This window comes from Alosa alosa, chromosome 1 (assembly GCF_017589495.1).
Source record: "Alosa alosa isolate M-15738 ecotype Scorff River chromosome 1, AALO_Geno_1.1, whole genome shotgun sequence".
In the NCBI taxonomy this organism is placed as follows: Eukaryota; Metazoa; Chordata; class Actinopteri; order Clupeiformes; family Clupeidae; genus Alosa; species Alosa alosa.
Genome location: NC_063189.1, coordinates 7980196 through 8000919, shown reverse-complemented (window position 1 = coordinate 8000919; position 20724 = coordinate 7980196). Strand labels below are relative to the sequence as shown.

At 44.6% G+C, this 20724-nt stretch overlaps 2 protein-coding genes across 3 annotated transcripts in view; one reads left to right on the top strand and one right to left on the bottom strand.

The window, feature by feature from the left end:
- Positions 1-2829: 2829 nt before the first annotated feature.
- Positions 2830-17652, top strand: emilin2a (elastin microfibril interfacer 2a). Its single transcript, XM_048261372.1, has 9 exons — positions 2830-3066; positions 3597-3722; positions 5972-6174; positions 6285-8213; positions 13878-14255; positions 14756-14803; positions 14946-14996; positions 15477-15617; positions 16115-17652. The coding sequence occupies exons 1-9, from the start codon at positions 2930-2932 to the stop codon at positions 16441-16443; spliced, it is 3342 nt and encodes a 1113-aa protein (XP_048117329.1). The 5' UTR covers positions 2830-2929; the 3' UTR covers positions 16444-17652.
- Positions 17550-20724, bottom strand: part of lpin2 (lipin 2) — a 23163-nt gene continuing 19988 nt past the window's right edge. For both annotated transcript variants that reach the window (XM_048261555.1, XM_048261480.1), the window contains exons 19-20: positions 20101-20204; positions 17550-20015 (exon numbers count right to left, since the gene is read on the bottom strand). In XM_048261555.1, the coding sequence (XP_048117512.1) occupies positions 19868-20015; positions 20101-20204 (252 nt within the window). In that variant the 3' untranslated portion in view covers positions 17550-19867. The remainder of the gene's footprint in view (positions 20016-20100; positions 20205-20724) is intronic.

The window sequence follows — 20724 nt, the reverse complement described above, 5'->3', positions numbered from 1 at the left end:
ACAAGACCTATAGCCCTGGATTTTAACCTTGTTGTTGGTGGGCCTATATTTTCCCCCAAGGTTGCAGGATCGACCCGGAGGTTATTGGTTAATACATTTGCACCAGACTGAAATTTATATTTTTGATTACAGAACCTAAGACAGTCCTAGTGTTTTCTTTGTCTCTCTACATCTTTTACGGAGACAGCTATGTCTGTTAACACAGTATTGTATATGTCTGTTAACACAGTATTGTATATGTCTGTTAACACAGTATTGTATTTTCTTTTTCATTATTAAACTATTACTTACCATAGCTTTAAACCACCAAGCAGAACACAGATACTGACACTGTCAATGCATTTGGAAAGTAACCGAACAGCCGAGGCTGCTTGACACAGCATGTCAAAAGCATGAGCATGTGCAGCATCTGTTTCTATCAGAGTGTGTAGTGTGCCAGGTTCCATGTTAAAAACTGTTAGGCAGTAATAACAAACCTAATATTAACAATTAAGATATAATGCTTCACATGAAACCACACAACTAATTTCACTGTGGGTAACATATGTGCAATTGCATCTATACCTCCCATACTAGGTATAAGGGCTTTTGATGACTAAGGAAGAAATACCAGTGGGTTTGATGATTGTCTGTTTTAGTATTGCTATATTGTAATGACCAAATCAATGGTTTGAACACTTATTTTCAAGTTCAAACAATGTTCCACTTCATCCAGCTAGCTCAATACAGCTTTCTGAAAATAACATGAAGACACAGGAGACAACTCTCAAGGAAGTTATATCAACCCACTCCTCAAAAGGTTCAGATAGGTTCAGACTCCAATCACTATACCTCCCAGTGTCATCAGAGGAGAGTCTGCAGGTCTTTGTAGCATGGAGTAGCATGGAGTGCCAGTCCATGTTGATAATTGTGGCCTGATTGTTGGCTGTGGATTGCAGTGGCATTTCATCTGAGTCTAAAATTCACATCACTTGTAGATTGAATTCCATACCACCCCCTGATGAGGGTTCTGTTATGCTATGTTAACACAACAGTAAGTGTGGTAGGGCAAAACAGCCACAGCTACAGTATATTAATTTATGTCAGTCCTATAAATTTACATTTAAATAATGCCTATGGTTTTGTTTTTTGATCACAAACTGTGTGTCCCTATATTGAGACAATGTCTATAAATCACGGCAACCAAGAAAAAAGCAGTGTTTAGAGCTCTAATATAATCAATATTAGAAGAGCTAGAGACAGCCATAAGAAGAGCTAGAGACACCAACGAAGGAAACTCAAGAGGGAAAACTTGGTAAACTGCAGAGAATGATACTGAGGAGCACAATTGACACCCCCTTTCAACAATCAAATGCTTCTAATGAAGATGTTGGTAATAATATGTGCTCTGATCAATGACTGTTGTCTTTTTTCCATACATTTTAACATTGACAGTGGGGTGGGGGGCATACGACTTTGACAAATACAGGACGAGAGTACCCAGGTCAGTGCCACTGTAGACAATAAAGACACGATTGGAAGAAATGATATTGCAGTTGCGTTCTGTTCCATTGCTCTGCTTAGAAATAATCCCTTTCTGAAGCCAATGCGTGATAAACCCGCGTCATCGGATGCGCCGCGCACCTCTGGCAGCAGGCCTACTTTCATGAAGCACCACTGCCCTCTATTGGCTTTTTACCGCACAGAGCTGGAGCAGGTGTGTGTTCACCGCTCCGGGTTCTTCGGACCCTGAAGTACACTATAATCAATAACGTAAGATACTCTCTATCTCCAAAATATGTTAATATATAAGAACTATGTTTAACCTTGCCCTAAATAATACGACGTCGCTCCGGCGATCAAACGGTTGAATGTAGTCTTAAAAGTACTGAGAGATAAGTGGCTAATGAATTGGCTATGTCTGTTTTAGCCTGTAAATACCCAAATACTGTAGGCATCTTTACAGAGAGGGTTAGGAATAGAGAGGGTTAGTTGGCAGTTTCTTACAGAAAAAAAATAATGCGTGCGTGTTACGCACTTGTTTTGCTTGTCTCTCATTATGGAAAATTAACTAGCTGTAATAACAGGATCCTTCTGAGATACTCAATCTTTCCGAAACTGCAAAATGTTGGTGACACCATGGTCCAGTGTAGTCAGACTTGCATAACATGCCCGTCATACATTATCTCATCATGCTAGCGCCTATAGGCTAGACTAATCAATGTATTTATAGGTCGAGAAGACCCATTGAATAGCCTATTCTGAAAGCTTGATATCCGAAAACCTAAGAAAGCTAAGACTATATTTCAGTCAACCCCCTCCACTGACAGGCGATGCACAGTGAATGACAGATGAAAGTTACATTTCCCCTTTCTTACATAACTTCCATTTCACTTCCCAGACCTACCAATCATAGCCATAGCCTATTCTCTGGTAGGCCTACCCCAAAATCAATCAAGTTGAAAATGATAGCAACGTAACTCTATCACATCTACGATAACCAATTTTCTTATTATTTGAGATAGGATATGCCACAGAAAAGAACACTAATGACATGGTCTCATCCACTGCACGTAAACAGCAGATAGGCTGTTATTAAAATTAAACACTCGAATAGATTATCAAATGTAGCCTACCCTAACTGACTGTAACCTTTCGTTTACATAGGCTACACAATATCGGAAACTGTTAAAAGTAACTGCAGATGTCGCAACAAGGGGTGTGAAGTTTAATCGTCCGAACCGTGGGTTGTTTCAAGACCTATTGTTTTTTTAGAAGGGGGTGGGAGGGAGAGATGGGTGCACCCCTACAGCAGAGTTTTCTATCGCCACTAAACTTCCCTAAAGTTAGTTTGAGTTTGAAGCTGTTTTGATGGGCTCAGTGTCTAGTTGTGGATTAGTGTACTAGTGTACTTTCCAACCTTTACCCCCCAAAAAAACTTTTAACGACGATGGAAAAGTTAACTTTTTGTGGAATACATTGTATTGTTTTCTGTTTTATTTTAACATTTACTTTAAATAATGCGTCTCCGCCCAGTTTATTCCAGGGTGCCCCTTACTCAGGAGCAGTTCACCGGCACAGAAACAAGTAAGTAATCGGTATTTTCTGCTTTTATTATGTTCATATAAGCATTCATATCCAAATTCCTTAATTTATGAAGCTCAGATCAGGGTATATTTCAGAGCGTCGAGATATTCTGCCTATATGAGGATATATCCTTAGCCACCTTTGGTAGAAGTAGCTTAAAGTCAGATAAGGCTTTCGAGATCACATGTGGAGTGGCGCTGTTTCGGGTTACAGCCGCGCCATGAAATGATGTAAATGTGGTCGTTTAAAGCGATTCATTTGACAGGTATTGTTCTGTGCCGGAATGAGAAACTCCATGTTCAGTTTTCACACGTCGTGTGAATGCAGAGACTGATAACATCAAGGGAATGTTAGAATGTAATTTTCTCAAAGCGCTGGACACAGAGATTCATAGCCACTTTAGATGAACCAAAGTCATTGACTGACAAAAGCAAATCCGATTAAATGGAAAGCTAATTGGGCGGCTCTCTCTGAATGTTCCTCACCTTGGACATTTTCACATGCTTACCTTGTCTCCAAACGCTCTGCAGAAATTGGTGTGCCTTTATTGTGCAAAAGAATGTAACCTGCGCGGTCCAGGCAGGCGTAGGGAGCTTCGAGGAGCCTGGGGTGGCGCCCTGTCCACCCCATCAACCGGACTGTGAGCAACAAGTGATGTAAGTACCCCGAGAGACCGATGGGTGGAGCGCGCAAAAGTTATATCCAAATAGTGCAAATGTAACTTGCCACCATGATTAGGCCAAGGACTCAGCGTGAGTATACAGTAACAGCGTTTAAATTGTGGTATTTTATGGGTTTCTATTAAGTGATTTAGATAGGGGTTTCTATCAGTTATAGTACTAGCTACAGTACCTGAAGTATTGTAGCTACATTAGAATTGTGAAAGAGTAAAACAAAAAATGTAATGTGAGGGTGAATAGGACTTGAACATGATTTAAAATGTGCCACTCAGCTACACACATAGAAATTGCTGTAGAACAACCAGTATGAACGGGGGTTTAATACTTTGGAGGCCTAGACTAGTTGGCCTACTCTACTTGTATGGCTCTATACTTGATCCTTGCTCCAAAGTTGAAGGTGTTATAAGTGAAAGCAGAGTGTAGATGATGCTTATCATTCATTCCTATATGGCCATAGATTGAAGGAAAAAAAAAAAACAAGCTTGAGATTGGGGCACACATAATGTGTGTTATATAATGTTAAAGACTTTGTAGGAGTGTTCACTCCAAAAGGAATGTCATAAATGTTAGTGCTTCAGTTTTACAGTGTCCCAGGGCTTGTGGAACAATATAGTTCCCCTCCCTTTCTCTCCTTTTCTAGATGGTTAGTCAATGCCTTTTTAAAAGTGAAACCCATCCCTCAAGAATCAGCTATATGGTGTAAGAGGACCCAATTTCTACAGGGCTTTGTTCATAAACACTCATTATGTGCTATACTTTGGAGGACCAAAGAACGTATTTATGAGGAAAACCTTCCATTCCTCAGTACATTTTTTGGCATTACTTGTATTAATGGAAAATACATTGTTGTTTTTTTTTTGACTTGGACTCTATCTAGAACAGTGTCTGTAATGAGATGAATTCCAAGCTATCTTGTAGCTGTGTTGCTTTGAAATATTGGCTTCCTGAACAAACGGGTGGTGATATTTGGTAGGGATTAAGCACGGCCAGCTGTTTTTAAACTTAATCTAAGACGCAGATGTGACAGATGAGATCTGCCAATAAGGAAATTACATCATTCTCCCCTGAGAATGGGGTGGCATGACCGCCATTGAGTAGGAACATGTGTTCTCAGATCTGATAACACATTACCTCTTCTCATCCCTGTCATCTATTTTAAAAAGTGTGCTGATATCATGTAGGCTTAAGCAGTAAAAAACACATTTAAATTCTGTCAACAAATTAGCCCCTGTCTACCACCATCAACAGGTTATGAATATTATGTATTTATCTTCAGAGTACTGGATTAAATATTTAACATGCAAAACATTCAACAATTCTGGCAGGATAGCCAGATGATTATGAGTCAGCAGTATGAATGGCCAGTGCATTGCAAATGACCAAAAGATTCAGGAAAATGTCCATGAGCCAAATGGGCAATCTCCAGAATGTATATTTAGAATCTAAAAGATGGAGAGGAAAAACATTCACACTGCTCTCATATTTACCAGAGTGTTTAAGTCTGAGTTAATGTTTACATTTGCTTGTACATTTTGTAACTTTAGGCTTGGGCCACATATGTAGAAAGTTCAGATGTCACCAGAGAGAGAAAAAAGCTTCAGCTCCAGTTTTATTAGTAACCATTAGCTGAAGATTGAGACTGAAGGAGGAAACATTTAGCCCATGCTGTATGTTACTAAAGTTAAACGGATGGTTCTCAAGAGGTCAGCATCATAAAGTTGACTCAATTATAGCTATAATCAGCTAAATCCATGCTTCCATGCATACCATGGTGAGCACAATGCACAACAGTGAACCACTGTTCACCAATCAAATTACAGGTCCCCAAAGCATGTGCAATTTACTAACTAGTCTGTTCGGCAAATAAAAAATCAGGCAGACCAGCATGAATGCATGCAGCCTGAAACCATGACTTTTCATATTTGTAATGGGATCTGGGAAAACCCATCACATGGTGAAATAAAAAATAAAATCCTTGATTCGTGCTCTGTTTCAACCCTCTATGGTGAAATTTCACCAATTTAAGATTCTACCATCCTAGCAACATTCGGGACACTGCCCCCTAGCGATATCCTGCTGGGTTTCCCCAGATCCTATCACATTTATGCAAACTTGTCTCAACATGATCTTAACATTATGGCTATTAAAGATAGATATACCATATCCAGTGTGAGGCCATTTTGTGTTTGCTATCACTTATCTTAACCCTCACTCCTTCCTCTTAGGTACCATACCCGATTCCGGCCCACTTATAGGATTGCATATAAGACAGTCACTGAGCTTGAGTGGAGATGCTGTCCAGGTTTCCAGGGCCCAGACTGCAGAGAACTCAGAGGTTCTCAGAATAGAGGTTATCCGTATAGACAAACTCCTCTGGAGCCTCAGAATGACCCACAAGCTCGTCCTGACATCAGCAGATATCCTCAAAGTAAGCAAACATAAGACAATGACAGTGTTGTCGCCAGTTGTAAATGGAAAATATATTATTTTACAACAGCAGCTTCTTATCCATGTTTCTCTATCCATGTCTTACCACAGGACCAGAACGCAGAGACATACCCTACCACGATGTGAGGCGCAGTGGTGTAGACAAGGCTCGGCTGCTGGAAGGTGAGGTCCAGAAGCTGTCTCAGGCAGTACAGGACCTGCAGGCAGCCATGGTTGGCATGAGCGAGAACCTGCGCACCAACCTGCAGGAGGACACCAGCAAGATGCTCGTCACACTCCTCAACAACATGCGGCCTCCAGACAGCGCCAGGTCAGGGGGCACAGAGGAGACCCCAGGGCTCCTCCTGGATGGGCACCTGGCGGTAAGAGGCCATGTCGACGAGCAGAGGGGCATGGAGGAGGTGATGGCGAGACTGGACGGTGTGACAGACACGCTGAAGAGCAAAGACGAGGCTCTGGAAGAGCTGCGCAGGACTGTGTCCAGGCAAAGTGACCAGATCCGTATGCTCATGGACACGTCCCAAGGGCCTCTCATCGGCGGGGCATCTCCCGACCTGGACGTGTTGCAGTCTTATGTTGACCAAAAATTCGACAAGCTGAAAAGGGAGCTCACAGACAATATCGAAGATAAAATTACCGGATTTAAAAACACGTGCAACGACAGAATGACCTCTGTGGAGAGCTTGTGCCAGGAAGAGCACCAGAAAATCTACACTACCCTGACAGAGCTAATGGACGCCAAGCACGATGACCTGAAGAAGGAGATCAGCTCAGTGCGTTTGGACATCGGTGTGGCAGATGGACCCATCCTCTTCAATAGAGACTCCTCACTGCCCCTCCAGCAGGACGGCAATGACCAGAACGAGCTGCGGAGAGAAATACAGCGGGTGGCTGATGCCCACCGCATACTCAACGCCCGGATGGACAATGAGCTAGAGCACCTGTCCATGCTCCAACTGGAGGACGTGTTTGGCCCACGCATCGAGGAGCTGGAGGACAGGATGAACGTGACTGAGAAGAACGCCGAGCTGCACAGCATATTTGTCGAGGAGAAGCTGACCAAGACTATCGCCGACGAGGTGGCTGCCCTCCGTCAGCTCATGGAGGACAGGCTGTACGGCATGGAGGACCAGTTCACCACCATGCTGGTGGAGATGAGCAACAACTCCTTATCTGGACTGTCCAGCGGCTCTGTGGACGCCCTACAAACCGAGATCAACTCGAACAAGCTCTTCATCCAGACGTTGGACGATAAGATCAACGCCGTGGGAGAGATATGCCAGACTAAGGACTGCAAGCCCGGCTTGGGAGGTTTGGACGGAATACTGAGGGATGTGCGGCGCTGCAAGAACGAGCTGGAGGTTCTGGGCACCGACGTCTCGCAAAATGCTGACAAGATCAAACAACTGGAAGGGGCGATGGATAGGCTGTCAGTACAGAATCAGTTCTTCACTAAGGATGCACAGGATCTCTTAAACAAAGTCAACAACTCCACAAACAATGTTGATCATCTTACAAGTTCTGTTGCAGAGTTGAAGGACTCCATGAACAAGTGCACGCAGGATTACCAAAGTCTGAATGCCACCTGTTGTAGACAAGGGCAAGCAGGACAAGGGCTCACTCGAGCCCATGATCCCAGTGTCCACCTGGAGCCAACAAATCAAGTCAACGGACATCAAATAGAGGAACTGAAGATTAGTTTACTGGGACTACATGGACGTGTGACAGCAGAGCTGAGTCGCTGTAATGACAGCTCGAGCCGCATGAATGAAGCAGTAGCTGACCTGAATGGCAGAGTATCCAAGCTGGAGAAGATCTGTGGAAAGGAGGATGGAGCATCCGGTACTGTTCCAGGTGCGAGGGAGAAGCCCGCGTTTGGCTTAGATCCCATCCGGCAGCTGAATAGCACTGTGAGGCTACACACATTGGACATCAGAAACCTGCAGAGTTCCATGCACAACGTCCAAATCCAGCTTGCAAGCCTAGCGAAGGACAAAGACGCCACAGCTAAAGACCAAGGTCAGTACAGTGCCTTATAAAGGATATGGATGTAAAACACCAAAAATATCTGAGCCCATGCAAATTGTGGGTATGTAATGCAAAAATGCAATCATTATCTCTGCACTGTAAATGTATAGTAGTCTACATAGCTACGTAGCCATAAGGTGTCTTTTAAAGTTGCTGAGCCATGCTGCCCTCTCGTATAGCAACAGACCAATATATTGGCTTAACTAATATATCGGCTGCTGCTACTGGTATCGGCCACATATTGTTGTTGCTGATATTTGACCAAACATGTGAAAACGGCTACATATGGCACGTTTACTTACAGAGTTAAACTAGAGGTGTTTATATTTTCTTGTTTATATATGCTATATTTATGTTAAATTGGGTAAACTCCTGGTTTGGAACCATTATTATAACATTTGCAGCAATGAAAATTGGCTCATTAGGCAGTAATTGGTCTAGGAGGAAGATATTTACTGCAGTAAATTTTGCTAGCAGAGATTGATTACTTGTTAACATTGATTAATTGATTAACATTGATTAATTGTTTCAATTTCCCAAAGTATAAACTCTAGCATCCTATGTTAGGAACTTATTTAGATTAGGTGAAATTACTGTATGTCACCTTTTTAAAGGTATAAAACCTAATGGCATAACAATAGTTCAGGCTTTATTTAAGTTAGCTGGCTAAATGATTGACAGCTCGAGTTTCATTCCCATCTTTGCTCTTATTCAGAGCCATTTTTGGTGCCATTCACTTGCCATTCATAGATTCTAAACAGATTTAGAATAAAGTTAACTGACTTTTTTGCTTCGAAGTTTGTAGAACAGGGTTTATTTCTTGGTGGTATAAGATCTGTACATTGCCTGTTGTTTCTCATTCAGGGTTTTTGCAAATGAACTTTATCCCTTTGTGCATTTTGTTTTTGCTTCAGCCAAATATGATAAATGAATATTAGCCCAAAACATTGGCCAAGCACCAGCCATCTAGATCCCTTGCATATTGATATTGGTATGCTTTTGAGTTGATTCCTATACTCTCGTAGACTGACAAAATGCAACACTTTCTAAACAAGAAAAACAGCCATTCTGATATTGCAGTTGTGTTGGTCAGCTCAGTAACAGCAGCTCACTCCAAGCAAACGTGCTATGAGAGACAATGATACATAAGGTCATGTTGACCAATAACCAGGCAGGATGGAGCTAACGTGCTATGAGAGACAATGATACATAAGGTCATGTTGACCAATAACCAGGCAGGATGGAGCTTTCCATTATGGTGAGGGGATTCGCAGAGGCCATGTCTCCAGAGGTCAACCCTTTATTTGAAGTCCACTACATGGCTGGCTGGCTGTACCAGGCAGATCCATACGTGTATCCATCCACATGTGTACAGACGAGATCTGATGAATGGGAGAGGGGGCAGGGATTATTGTATCCCTCTGTGTGTGGGGGCACACCATAGCTCTGTAAAAGAAATATGTTTCAATTATTTATTTGATATGGGATATATGAGAACTCTCTCAAAGCCTGAGAGACAGAGAGAGAGAGAGAGTGTGTGTGTATGTGTGTGTGTTTTTATAAACATCTTTTTTTTACAAGGCTGTTTAAAGGGGAGCCTGTTTGCCCAACCAGGCTTTCAGCTCAGGGTCTGTAAGGCGTTACTGTTCCCCAGGCACACACGCAAGAGAGAGAAAGAGAGAGAGAGAGAGAGAGAGAAATATCTTACAGCTGATGGAAATCCATCGCTCCGACACTGACCTTTTCGGGTCCTGTCATGAATGAAGAGATCCAATTCTTCCGTATCACCCACAGGCTTTCAGAGTGTGTAGAAGAGTTGTGTAGCCCTCGTATGGCTTTGAGGTCGTCATGGCCTACTTTCCTTCAGTATTCATAACACAGGCCCTGAAGATTGGGGTTTGCCGACCCGTGTGCCCGGGTCTGGTCTTCATTACCCCTGACTCACTGCTGGAGCTGGGCTGGGCTGGGCTGTGGTGCTCTGTGTGAGCAAGACATGGGCCCCACACCCATCAGCAGATGTTCGACCTGTGACCGTAATCTGTGATGTCACAAACACTCGCAGATTTCCACGGAGCCTCCCCTCTGCGCGGTGATGTCATCCAGCCTAGGGCGAGGGGGGCCTAGGCCTCTTCTCTGTTGGAACTTGCTAAAGCAGTTGTATTGTACACAAGCCCACCCCCACCCCATCTGTACACAGAAGGGGGCTAGTAAAAAGTTTTTTTACAAATCCAAATCCAAAACTCAAACCTCATTTTTGTAAGACTTTAAAACTCTCGTGACTACATAATGATAATGAAACTGATTTTTCTGTTATTTATATCTCTTTACCAAAATATATTTCTTATTTTGTCAGTGTATTACTGTTACTGTATCTTGCAAATAATAGGATAATGATATCAGTTGTAGATTTTAACTTTTTTAACTTGACCAGTTTAGCCATTAGCTGAAAAATATATATACAGTAAACATTAAACAACTTATCATTCTTGCCAAGGGTGTGGTGAGAATACTGTCAGAGCTTTTCAGTCTGTGTCTGGGCTGTTAAATGGGGGCCTTGGGATCTTGAAACAAACGGGGTGTTGCAATGACCCATCAGAGGGCCCAGACCCTGAATAGTTCTGTTGTTGCTCATTCTGGCTGATGAGTGTGGTCCAGATGAATTTCACAATAGTCAAAGGGATACAGTGCTCTCTCTACAGTGACAAAGCCTTTCAAAGGAACCACTTTAGAGGCTGCATTTAACATTCTCCTCATTCTTACTAATGGCAGTCGATTTAATGCCTTGAATTATTTATTTGTTTGCTCTCCACTCAACACTCTAGACTTGGGCACTTTTCAGCAGGGAATCAGCAGTAACTATGGCTGTGCTCACTGTACGCAGCTAAAGGATATTAAGATGAATAGAGCCCGATAGTCTTTAAGCTGCTGTTTTCATAGCACACGCTAGGCTGACACACCCCTTGGGGAGCAGGACACCACTAACCTTTTCTAGGTTCTATAGATTGGCTTGCCCTGCTAAGCTGACCTTTCTGACTGAAAGCCTTGTGGTCTTACCGATCTGAGTTTCCTCTGACTGGGACTCTGCGTGGGATGTTTTCTCCTCCCCTTCCTCCCTTTACACTCCTTATCTCCTCACTTCCTCTCTCACACGCTCTCTTCCCCTTTTTTCCTTCCTCTATCCCCGCTGATCGGGATCTCGCTGGCTCTGTCTGCGTGGCGATGTGCATATTTGAACCGAGGCTGGCCCCAGGGCACGTTAGCTGGATCGGTATCGAGGACTTGGGACTTCACCTTAGTGAGGAGTTCAACAGCTTTTCCGCAGTGGAGAGTTTGGATGTGATCCCCTCTTGGGTTTCAGCCCAGGGTTTTAGACTCAAGATTCAAGAATGCATCTGGAAGTCCTCAGTGTGCAAGAGCCAGAGCAAGGCTGTTCACTCAAGGGCTTGGCAGTTACAGTGAAGAGCAAGATGTCAGTAATTAATCAACAGAGAAGGAGAATAAATCTGTGCATGTGTGTGTGTGTGTGTGTGTGTGTGTGTGTGTGTGTGTGTGTGTGTGTGTGTGTGTGTGTGTGTGTGTGTGTGTGTGTGTGTGTGTGTGTGTGTGTGTGTGTTTTCTCATGTGTGTTTATAAGGATACAAGGATACAAGGAAGTTTATTGTCACATGCATATAGTTACTGGATATAAGAAATGCAGTGAAATTATGTCTGGTGTTAGCCTATTTGTGCATTTATGGGGGGTAAAAAGTGCAGTAGAAGAGGGGTTTAGTAGATTAAGTGGCAAGGGCTGCATAAGAAAGGTGGGGGAAGAGCAGCCAAGAGCAGATTTAAGTGTGAGATTATAGATTATAAGTGTGTTTGAATCCAATATATTCATTCTTGAGTAATGCACCTCCTGGTGTGGGATCTAGTTCTTTCCAGATGTCTTGGTGCCACATTTCTCACTTACACACACCTGCATTGTTATCTTTTAATGATTTCATCTTCAAGTTTTACTCCTGACTCTTCTGCATCATGTGAGGCATTGAGGTGTTAACGAGTGCTCCCACAGGGAGCTCCGCAGTGCAGTGGTGCTTTCCGCGGGCGTGACGCCATCCACCCCCATGCGCCCCGCTGTGGTCCTTGTTAGTGGTTTTGTGACACTCAACCTCCTGCTTCTCCACGGCAATGGTGACGCTCGGGGCGTCTCCCCAAGGACTCTCTCCTCCGGCATGGGGGTGTCTGTAATGGGGGAGTGGGACTCGGTCACGGTGAGACGGCACATCTGTGTTGTGGCAGGGCTCTGATACGCCAGTCTGGCTCACTGTGGTTGGCCTCTTGCTGCCAAAAAATGAGGAGGCTGAGGGGCTCGTGGGAAACTCTCAGGCAGGCACCAGTCGCGTCCTCCTAGGGGACCAATCTGCAGACGTCAGTGGGCCTTTTGTTTGTGTTGAATTGGATACGTCAGTGTGTAGGGCCTATGGCTTCTATGGAGATGTGGTTGCGGATGTGCACGACTCATCTAATATGCACTGATTGATTGGGTGTCTGGAAGGGCTCAGCATTATGGCCTGTGTAGTGATTCATGGTCATCTGACCCTTAAGCCATGCGAACAGGGGATTAAGGTGTGAGCCTTGTGTCAACACTGATGCAAATCACATGGTAATGAAACCGTGATGTTGACTGAGGAGCGTCACAAAGTCAAAAACGAGAAGACTTCAAGGTAAAATATGGGGGTATATTTAACACCCCCTCTGAGACTAGCTGTGAATGGTTTTGTTGCTAAAATAGGGATGCTTCAGACGTTGGCTGATTTGGTCTTTGGGTTTTAACAGCGTCAAAAGGGGGAAAAAAAACTTCTAATGACGTGCGAGTGTTCTGGGAGTTGCGTCTGTTTGAGTCATGTGCTCTGCGGAGCCTCTCAGGGTCGGACTCATTCTCGGAAGACTTCATCTCCCCCAGTCGTCACAGAACAGAGTTCACACACAGATCCACCCAATATGTGAAAATCCCCAAGCAGAACACAGGCATGGCTCTGTTAAGGTATCTCTTAAACCTTGGCTTTAAAAGCTGTTAGTTTTTTCATGAGCGCTATAATGGAAGTAGATGAAAGTGGAGGCTAGAACAATCCAGGGTTTGTTTGGAGCAACATCAAAATACTCTATACAATGTTTACTACCTTTGTTAAATGTGTGGGTGGGGGTGTTGTGGCGCAGCAGGCTACAGCGTCCGTACCATATACGGGTCCCCACGGGGACCCAGGTTCGAATCTGACCTGCGGGTCATTTCCCAATCCCAACCCATCTCTGACTGAGAGAGACTTGCTTCCTGTCTCACTCTCTCCACTGTCCTGTCCAAATAAAGGCTAAAAAGCCCCAAAAATATACTTAAAAAAAAAAGATGTGTGGGTCTAGTGTTGAGAGAGAGAGACAAAGGGAGACAGCCAGAGAGAGTGAGAGAGAGAAAGCTTTATGGGTGGGTCGTAAAGGCGTACAGGCCCTCTGGTTGGTCTGTGTTTCAGTGTGCATATGTAGAAATGCATGTGTTAATTATTTGAGACTTATGATTTATTGAAGTGCTGTTTATTCGGTTCAAAAAATTCCAATACCTCTGTAGCCAGCTTGCTTTTCCAGACAGGCTGCCAAATCCCCCTCCATCTCTCTCCCTCTCCGCAGTGCCGCTGAAACCCCACAGACCTGCAGGTCCGACCATCAAGATCCCCCCGCGTCAGCCCCAAATCAACCAGATCCACATCATCCCCCAGCGCGTGCCCGTCCAGCCACGGCAGCCTGCCATAGCCCAGCAGCCCACCATCACCCTGCAGCAGCCAGGCCAACGCTGGCACCCCCAGCAGCCAGCGCTGCTCCCCCGGCAGCCGACGGTGGTGCTACAGCCCTCCAACCCCCTGCTCCCCAACCAGCCCCAGGTGCCCCGTCGGCCAGTGGTGGAGACGGGCGAGGCCGGACCCCCTGGGTACCAGCGCAGGGTGATGCGGCGACACGAGGAATCCAACACCAACCAGAAGCCTGTCATGGGATTCGCCGGTGCCCCAGGTAAGGGAACGGGTACATGAGAAGGATCTTCATCAACTCCTTTTTGGACAACAGATTCCATGTTGAACCATGTTGAGCATGTTGAACTAAACCCTCAACAGACAATCCTCCGTACTCTGTGTGGGCTCTACAAGGAAGAGCCTAGGGAATTCTGTTAAGAGTTTTCCCATAATAACAACTTATATAATATATCATCTTCATTCAATTTTTGGTTAACTGTTTTGTGTTTTCTGAAAAATCTGAACAAAAATGACTTATGCCATTATATTAGGATGGTGACGATAACACAGCCAGTTGCAATGATGATTCAAAAGATAGAGATGCACTGATGCCACTGCCATGGATACACTGTAGTTCACAGCCCTATTGTGATGTAAATACATGTAAATGACATTATTTTGTTAAAAACAATTACTAGGTTGATAATCGAGCTGTTTTGTGGTTTAGCATGGACTAGAGTATGGACTGGCTACTTAATGTGTAATTTAATGCAATCACAGGCTACCCACCAGTAAATCCTGTAGCCTTCAAGACAAATCCATTCGCAGGTAAATTTCATCCCGGCACACCATCCTTTTAACACAACATTCGTAATCTAATTCTTCACTTAATCTGCGCCCTGTACATTTTACAACTAAGAACTAGTAGATTATAGAGAGCTTCATTTGATTCACTTCTGTTTTTGTACAGTTTCTCAGATGCCATATAAGGCTGCCGCACACATTCCACTTGTAACACCAGGTAAGTTAGTTAGTTAGTTTATTTGTCCTTACATAGGAAATTTGTTTTCACATACCATACAAGCCTCACAGACATGAAATACATAGATACACACAGTCACGGTTCTTCACCCACCACCCACCACCCTGCCACCACATACCCCACCCACATATATCACAACAGCACACAAACAGCACATATACATCACATTACACAGATACAAACAGGAAAACCATCACCAGTTGACATTACAGAGGAATGAGGGCGGCACAGTGATCCATCACCGCTGTGATCTGTTGTTAAGTGCTGCTATTGCAGAGGGCACAAAGCTTTTCCCAAAGCGTACTCGCTTCCACCCCATAGCCCTGTATCTGCGTTTTGATGGAAGCAGAATGAAGAAGGGATTGAGGGGGTGCCTCAATCTAGAGACGTTGACCCTATTAAGAGACACTCATGGGTTATTGTGTTCCTAACATCATACGCTTGATGATGCCCTTACAGTTGCAGCCCAGAGCCATGCTCCTGGTGACCCTCTGTCCTTCTCCGCTGGACTCACCAGCCAGCCGTTCTCGGGGGACTTCAGTGTCGTGCGCTTCAACAGGGTACTGGTCAATGACGGAGGCCACTACAGCCTTGACACAGGTAAAGGTGTTCTGCAGTAGTCAGGTAAAGGTGTTCTGCAGTAGTCAGGTAAAGGTGTTCTGCAGTAGTCTGCTATTGGGATTTTTTTCCCGTTTATTTACTCAGTGAAACAGCATTTACTCTGGGTTGTCTTACATGCATTACAATTTACTAAAAGAGTGACAAATGTGCTGCTTGATTGCTGTGGACCAGATGCTGGAGGATGTTTTATGGACTGCTATTTACTGAGGAGGAGAAGTACGTACTGTTGATACTTGGTGTTCAGCCTCGATCGTGCCTGGCATGATGAGAAAAGTATGTTTAGAGATTCTGAGCCCATTAAAATGAGCTCAGTGGAGTTGGGAAGCGGGAAGGTGTGTGTGTGTGTGTGTGTGTGTGTGTGTGTGGGGGAGGGGTGGGCTGCACACCTGTGATTCGGCATCAACAGCTTAAATGTTTCTATCGAGTAGTCTACCACCTGTTTCTTATTAGAGTTCTCTCTACCTCTGGCACCTTAGGGATTTTCACAGTACCCATGGAGGGTCGTTACCTAGTCACAGCGGTGCTGACGGCCCAGCGCGGCGAGCGGGTGGAGGCAGTACTCTCCGTGTCCAATCGCAGCGTGCAGAAGCTCGACACGGCTGGCTACGGGCAGGGCGAGCTCGCCACGGACAAGGACAAATGTGCGTGTGGTGGCTCTGCGTCCTTCAGCATCGTGCTTCCACTCCGAAAAGGCGACCGCGTGGGTGTTGTGCGAACCGCTGGAAAACTGGCCGTCTCCGAGTCCAGGGAGATCCTCTCCACCTTCAGTGCCATTTTCCTCTACTCGCAACAGTCCAGCAGATAGCCCTCAGACCTCCCCAAACCCCACCAAGGCCCGCTGTTCAGGCCAAAGCCATTCAATCCAACTCCCCAATCACACTGAAGTCCATTATCAGGCTGGGAACAATGCAATAAATCCAGCTTGGCCTCACAAAATGGTGAATACAGCCAGCCTCTTAAATTGAACAATGTGATGACACTCAGTTTTTATTACTTTGCTTTCACATAAACATGGGCCAAAAATGTTAAGTATTTTGCTGTTCATATGTTTTTACTTTATTAGAGACCATACTTACCTCCCTATTTTTACAATGTAAAAAGTGGGATTATATTTTAACTACTTAAATTAACCTATATTTGTATGTTTTTTTGGATTGTAAAATTCATTATCTGAGCTCTTCTGACCACAGCATTAGTCTGACCACAGCATTAGTCATTACATTTATGGTCATAGGAAATGTAATATCTTTATAACTACAGTTTTAAAGTGTGGCGAAAAGAGATTGCAAAAGGACATCAGACCCCAGTAATTTCCTTGTCAATCATTCACCATCTCTTGCAAAAGCAGGTTATGGATCAGTGAAACTAAACCACAACCCATTACAGAAAACACAATTACAGCCAGCAGCTCCTTCGTGATCATTCCAGGAAAAGGGCGTGGACAGCATTTCCCTAAGCCTCCCCCAGGGGACATCAGACCCATTATTTTCATACACACAGAGCATCAAGCCACCACAAATGGCCACTTCTTGGAATAGAGCATCATATTCATTTGGCCCTTTTCTACTGCGGTGTGAAGTCATATGAATATAATGCATTACAGCCTCGGTTGCCAGGTAAATGGGTAGGAGAAGATGGTGTCCATAACAGCCTCATATCAGTGCGCTGATGCGCAGATGCACTATACAAGTGGCCCCAGAGATATTCTGTTGACATTTGATTCTCTGAAACTTCATTGAAATGACAATAAAATGGTTCTTTTAAAAGTCAAAGAAAGGGCTTCTGTCTGCATTTAAATGCTGATTTTAACGCTGATTTTGATCATTGATCAGTACGCATTACCATGTCAACAAAAGCAACAGCTTCCGACTATCAGTGAGTCTCTTTCAAAAGAAGACAGAGGATCCAGTATATTTTGGTGGAATATATTTTTTAATAGATGTTGTTCTGTAAATTTCAACTCAATATTGGTCAATATACTCTATCCATCAAATAAAGCCTACATTTAAAGGTCTTCAAACTGGTCACTTGCAAACTTTTACATTAAAACAGAAAGACATACACCCTCCAAACATAAAACAAAATGTAAAGAAATATACACAAAAGGCATCAAGATAAAACTATGGGAGGGGGAAACCACCAATTTGAGTTCAGCATTTAATACAGACTGAAAAGAACGTCACGGATTCATACCATTTGAGTGTGATCGTCTCACACATAGAGGTATTACTTTCATAGAAAGAATGGAATCGTTTTTGTTGATACACAGCAAACACAGAAAAGAGGACTCGTATCATACAGCAATGATAGAAAGCACACACGCATAAATCAAGCAAACCATAAGTGCCTACATTAACCATAAAACAAGGAAAGCGATTTCACACTCGAACAATAAATATATTTCAACTATTTTGTGCTTTCAGAATATATATTTTTGTGATGTTTTAAGAAATAAGTTATGTGGAGCACATATTCCTACAAAAAGCAAGCAAGCCAATAAAGAGTCATCAGACGAGAGCTTACAAAATGACGTCCTTCATATTCTCAAGTACTTGTGCTACAGTCACACTTGAAACACACACACTCACACAAGTGCCCAAACATCCCCCTGGTGGAACACCGGAGTACTCTGTGAAGTTCCATCTCCTGATCTCACTGAGCACACAGTCCTTTGCTTTCATGCCGCGTCTGCAGCCTCCTCCTGTTGCCCTGAACACACACACACACACACCTGGGGCACGGAGGACCGCTGTGACAACAGTGGTGTCACTCAGAGATACACACCTACACACCCAGAACATGAGTTTTGTTTCTCTAGAGTGTCTTGCTTGTAATGGTAGTCTTCACACCTGAACCAGCAGTGAACATGGCCATATGTTTCAACTCCCAACATAACATCTTAATTAGTATACAAGCAGATATGTTGTTCTGGCTACTAAGTTGATGAGCTAAATGGGGTCGGAAGGGTCCAGTCTGTGGAAGTAACACTAAGCTAAGGGATTATAGACCGGCAGACAGAGGAGGTGGCAGCGGAGTGTTCCAGACTCCAGCGCCATGGCCCATACTGCACAGTTTTCTTCTTGCTTAGTCACTCTGCACAACATGCTTCTTCATAATGTTCTAAGTGCAAATCAAATATCTGTATTTCTCTCCCTGTGCCCTTTGCTCAAAGTGCGTTCAGTAAGGCATTATGAAGCAGCCAGGCTCTGGAATGAAGGCCACAGGAAGTGCTGCGCCTGCTTCAGAGTCTTTCTCTGAGGGGTCAGATCCTGTTGGACGTGGAGTCACTCGCTGTTCAGCGAGAGGCTACGCAGACACAAAGGGGCTGAGTGATTACGCAACTGACCAGTGCGTCCCACACCCAACCAACACCACAGCACACTAACCTGGGATCTTTATACTTCTAGTGGACACACTGCACACTGCATTAGATCGGCATCACCTTCCACACAACTACACGAAGGCAGTGGGTACTGTTTATCAAACAAATAAATTAAACATAAACAATAATTAAGATATTGACTTTTTTTTACCTTCAAAAATATGTTTTCAGAACTTATTGATGCTCCTCAGAAACCACAATTATGTTAATTTTCACTTGCTATTCAGCTGCACTGTACACAGGTGAGAACAAAATCACACAATGAAATGGAAAAAAACAAAGATAGAAGTCATTACTGTCAAAAAGAGTCACTATTATTCTACAATAACCAGTAGCCACACAAACCACCTCTCAAAATACTAGCTAGCTCTGCCACAAGGCCTGGCGAACAGCGCCTGAGAGGCCTGTAGCAGCCTGGGGTTTTTAGCAGCTGACACTGAGTCACACCACACATGTCAAAGGTGAGTTAAGCTTCAGTTAAAGAGCGATGAGCCAGAGGTGGCACCAGTCAGATGCCAGCGTATCCAAGGCCTGGCCCGACACCTGCACATGCATGGAGCCAGGGCACGCAGCTACTGTGGGGTGGGGGACTCGTCGTTCACACGAGGGCACATGAAGAGCTCTGTGTCTTATAGCTTCTGGGGTAGGGGAACGAGTGAGTGAGTGAATGCACGCTGGTTTCGAGTCTAGACCACATGTCTCAACGGTTCACTTAAAATGTGATGTCAGATGAGTGACTTTGTGTGCCTCCCCCCCTCTGCAGGCACCTCCTCTGGGCTTTGGTTATGGAATGGATGAGGCTGACGAACAGCAGAGATTGGGTGTGGTCGTGACAACGTCGCGGACTCTACGAGAGCAGTTCGTCGGGGTCGATCTCAGGGAGCGGCTGTCTCCAGAAACAGAAGGAGCTGAACTCTGGGCAGTCGAAGGCCGAGCTCTGTTCTTTGCTCAGCAGGGGGAAAACGTGCTCCACCAGTTCACTCAGCCTGCTGTACCTAAGACAGAAGCAGAGCGTTACACTTACAGGCAGAGAAGCCGCTGGTCTCAAGTCAAAGAGCACTCACTCCGAGGGCCACTTACGAGGTCTTGTTGCCTTTGGTCTGCTCCTGGATCAGTTCGCCCTTGGGATTGACTGTAAAGATCCTGCACACCGGCACTCCCACCTCCTTGTAGGCAAAAACATCCTGCAACCAAACAACACACAACCAACCAACGTGATGACACTCGCCATGGAAACAAAAAGAAAATAAATAATGATCGGCCTTCCCAACACAAACACTGAGCATAACTTTCCCACTAAATGACGCGAAAGCCCCTTCTGTCGAAATTCAGGAATGATGTCATTCAGAAGAGAATGCCTTCATGTTTACGGACGAAGACAGACGCCCACTAATGAGGGAGGCTTCACTCCACCCTGCTTGCCTTGCCTGCCCAGAGTTATTGACTCAGCTGAGCGCAGCCTCACTACCCAGACGCCCCCCTCTGGCTGCCATCGCTAGCTCGGGGCTAACAGGGGCCAGGCACACGTGCTGGAGGGACGTCCAGGCTGGCAGCGCTCAGAGTCAACAGGGTGAGAGTGCTGCTCCATCCCTTCTGTCTGCCACGGAGCCTCGGCCAAAGAGCTACGCCTCCGCCCGGGAGCGATGCGCTGCCGACATGACACACCTCGTAAATAAGACGAGTCAACAACACTCTAGAGGCTCA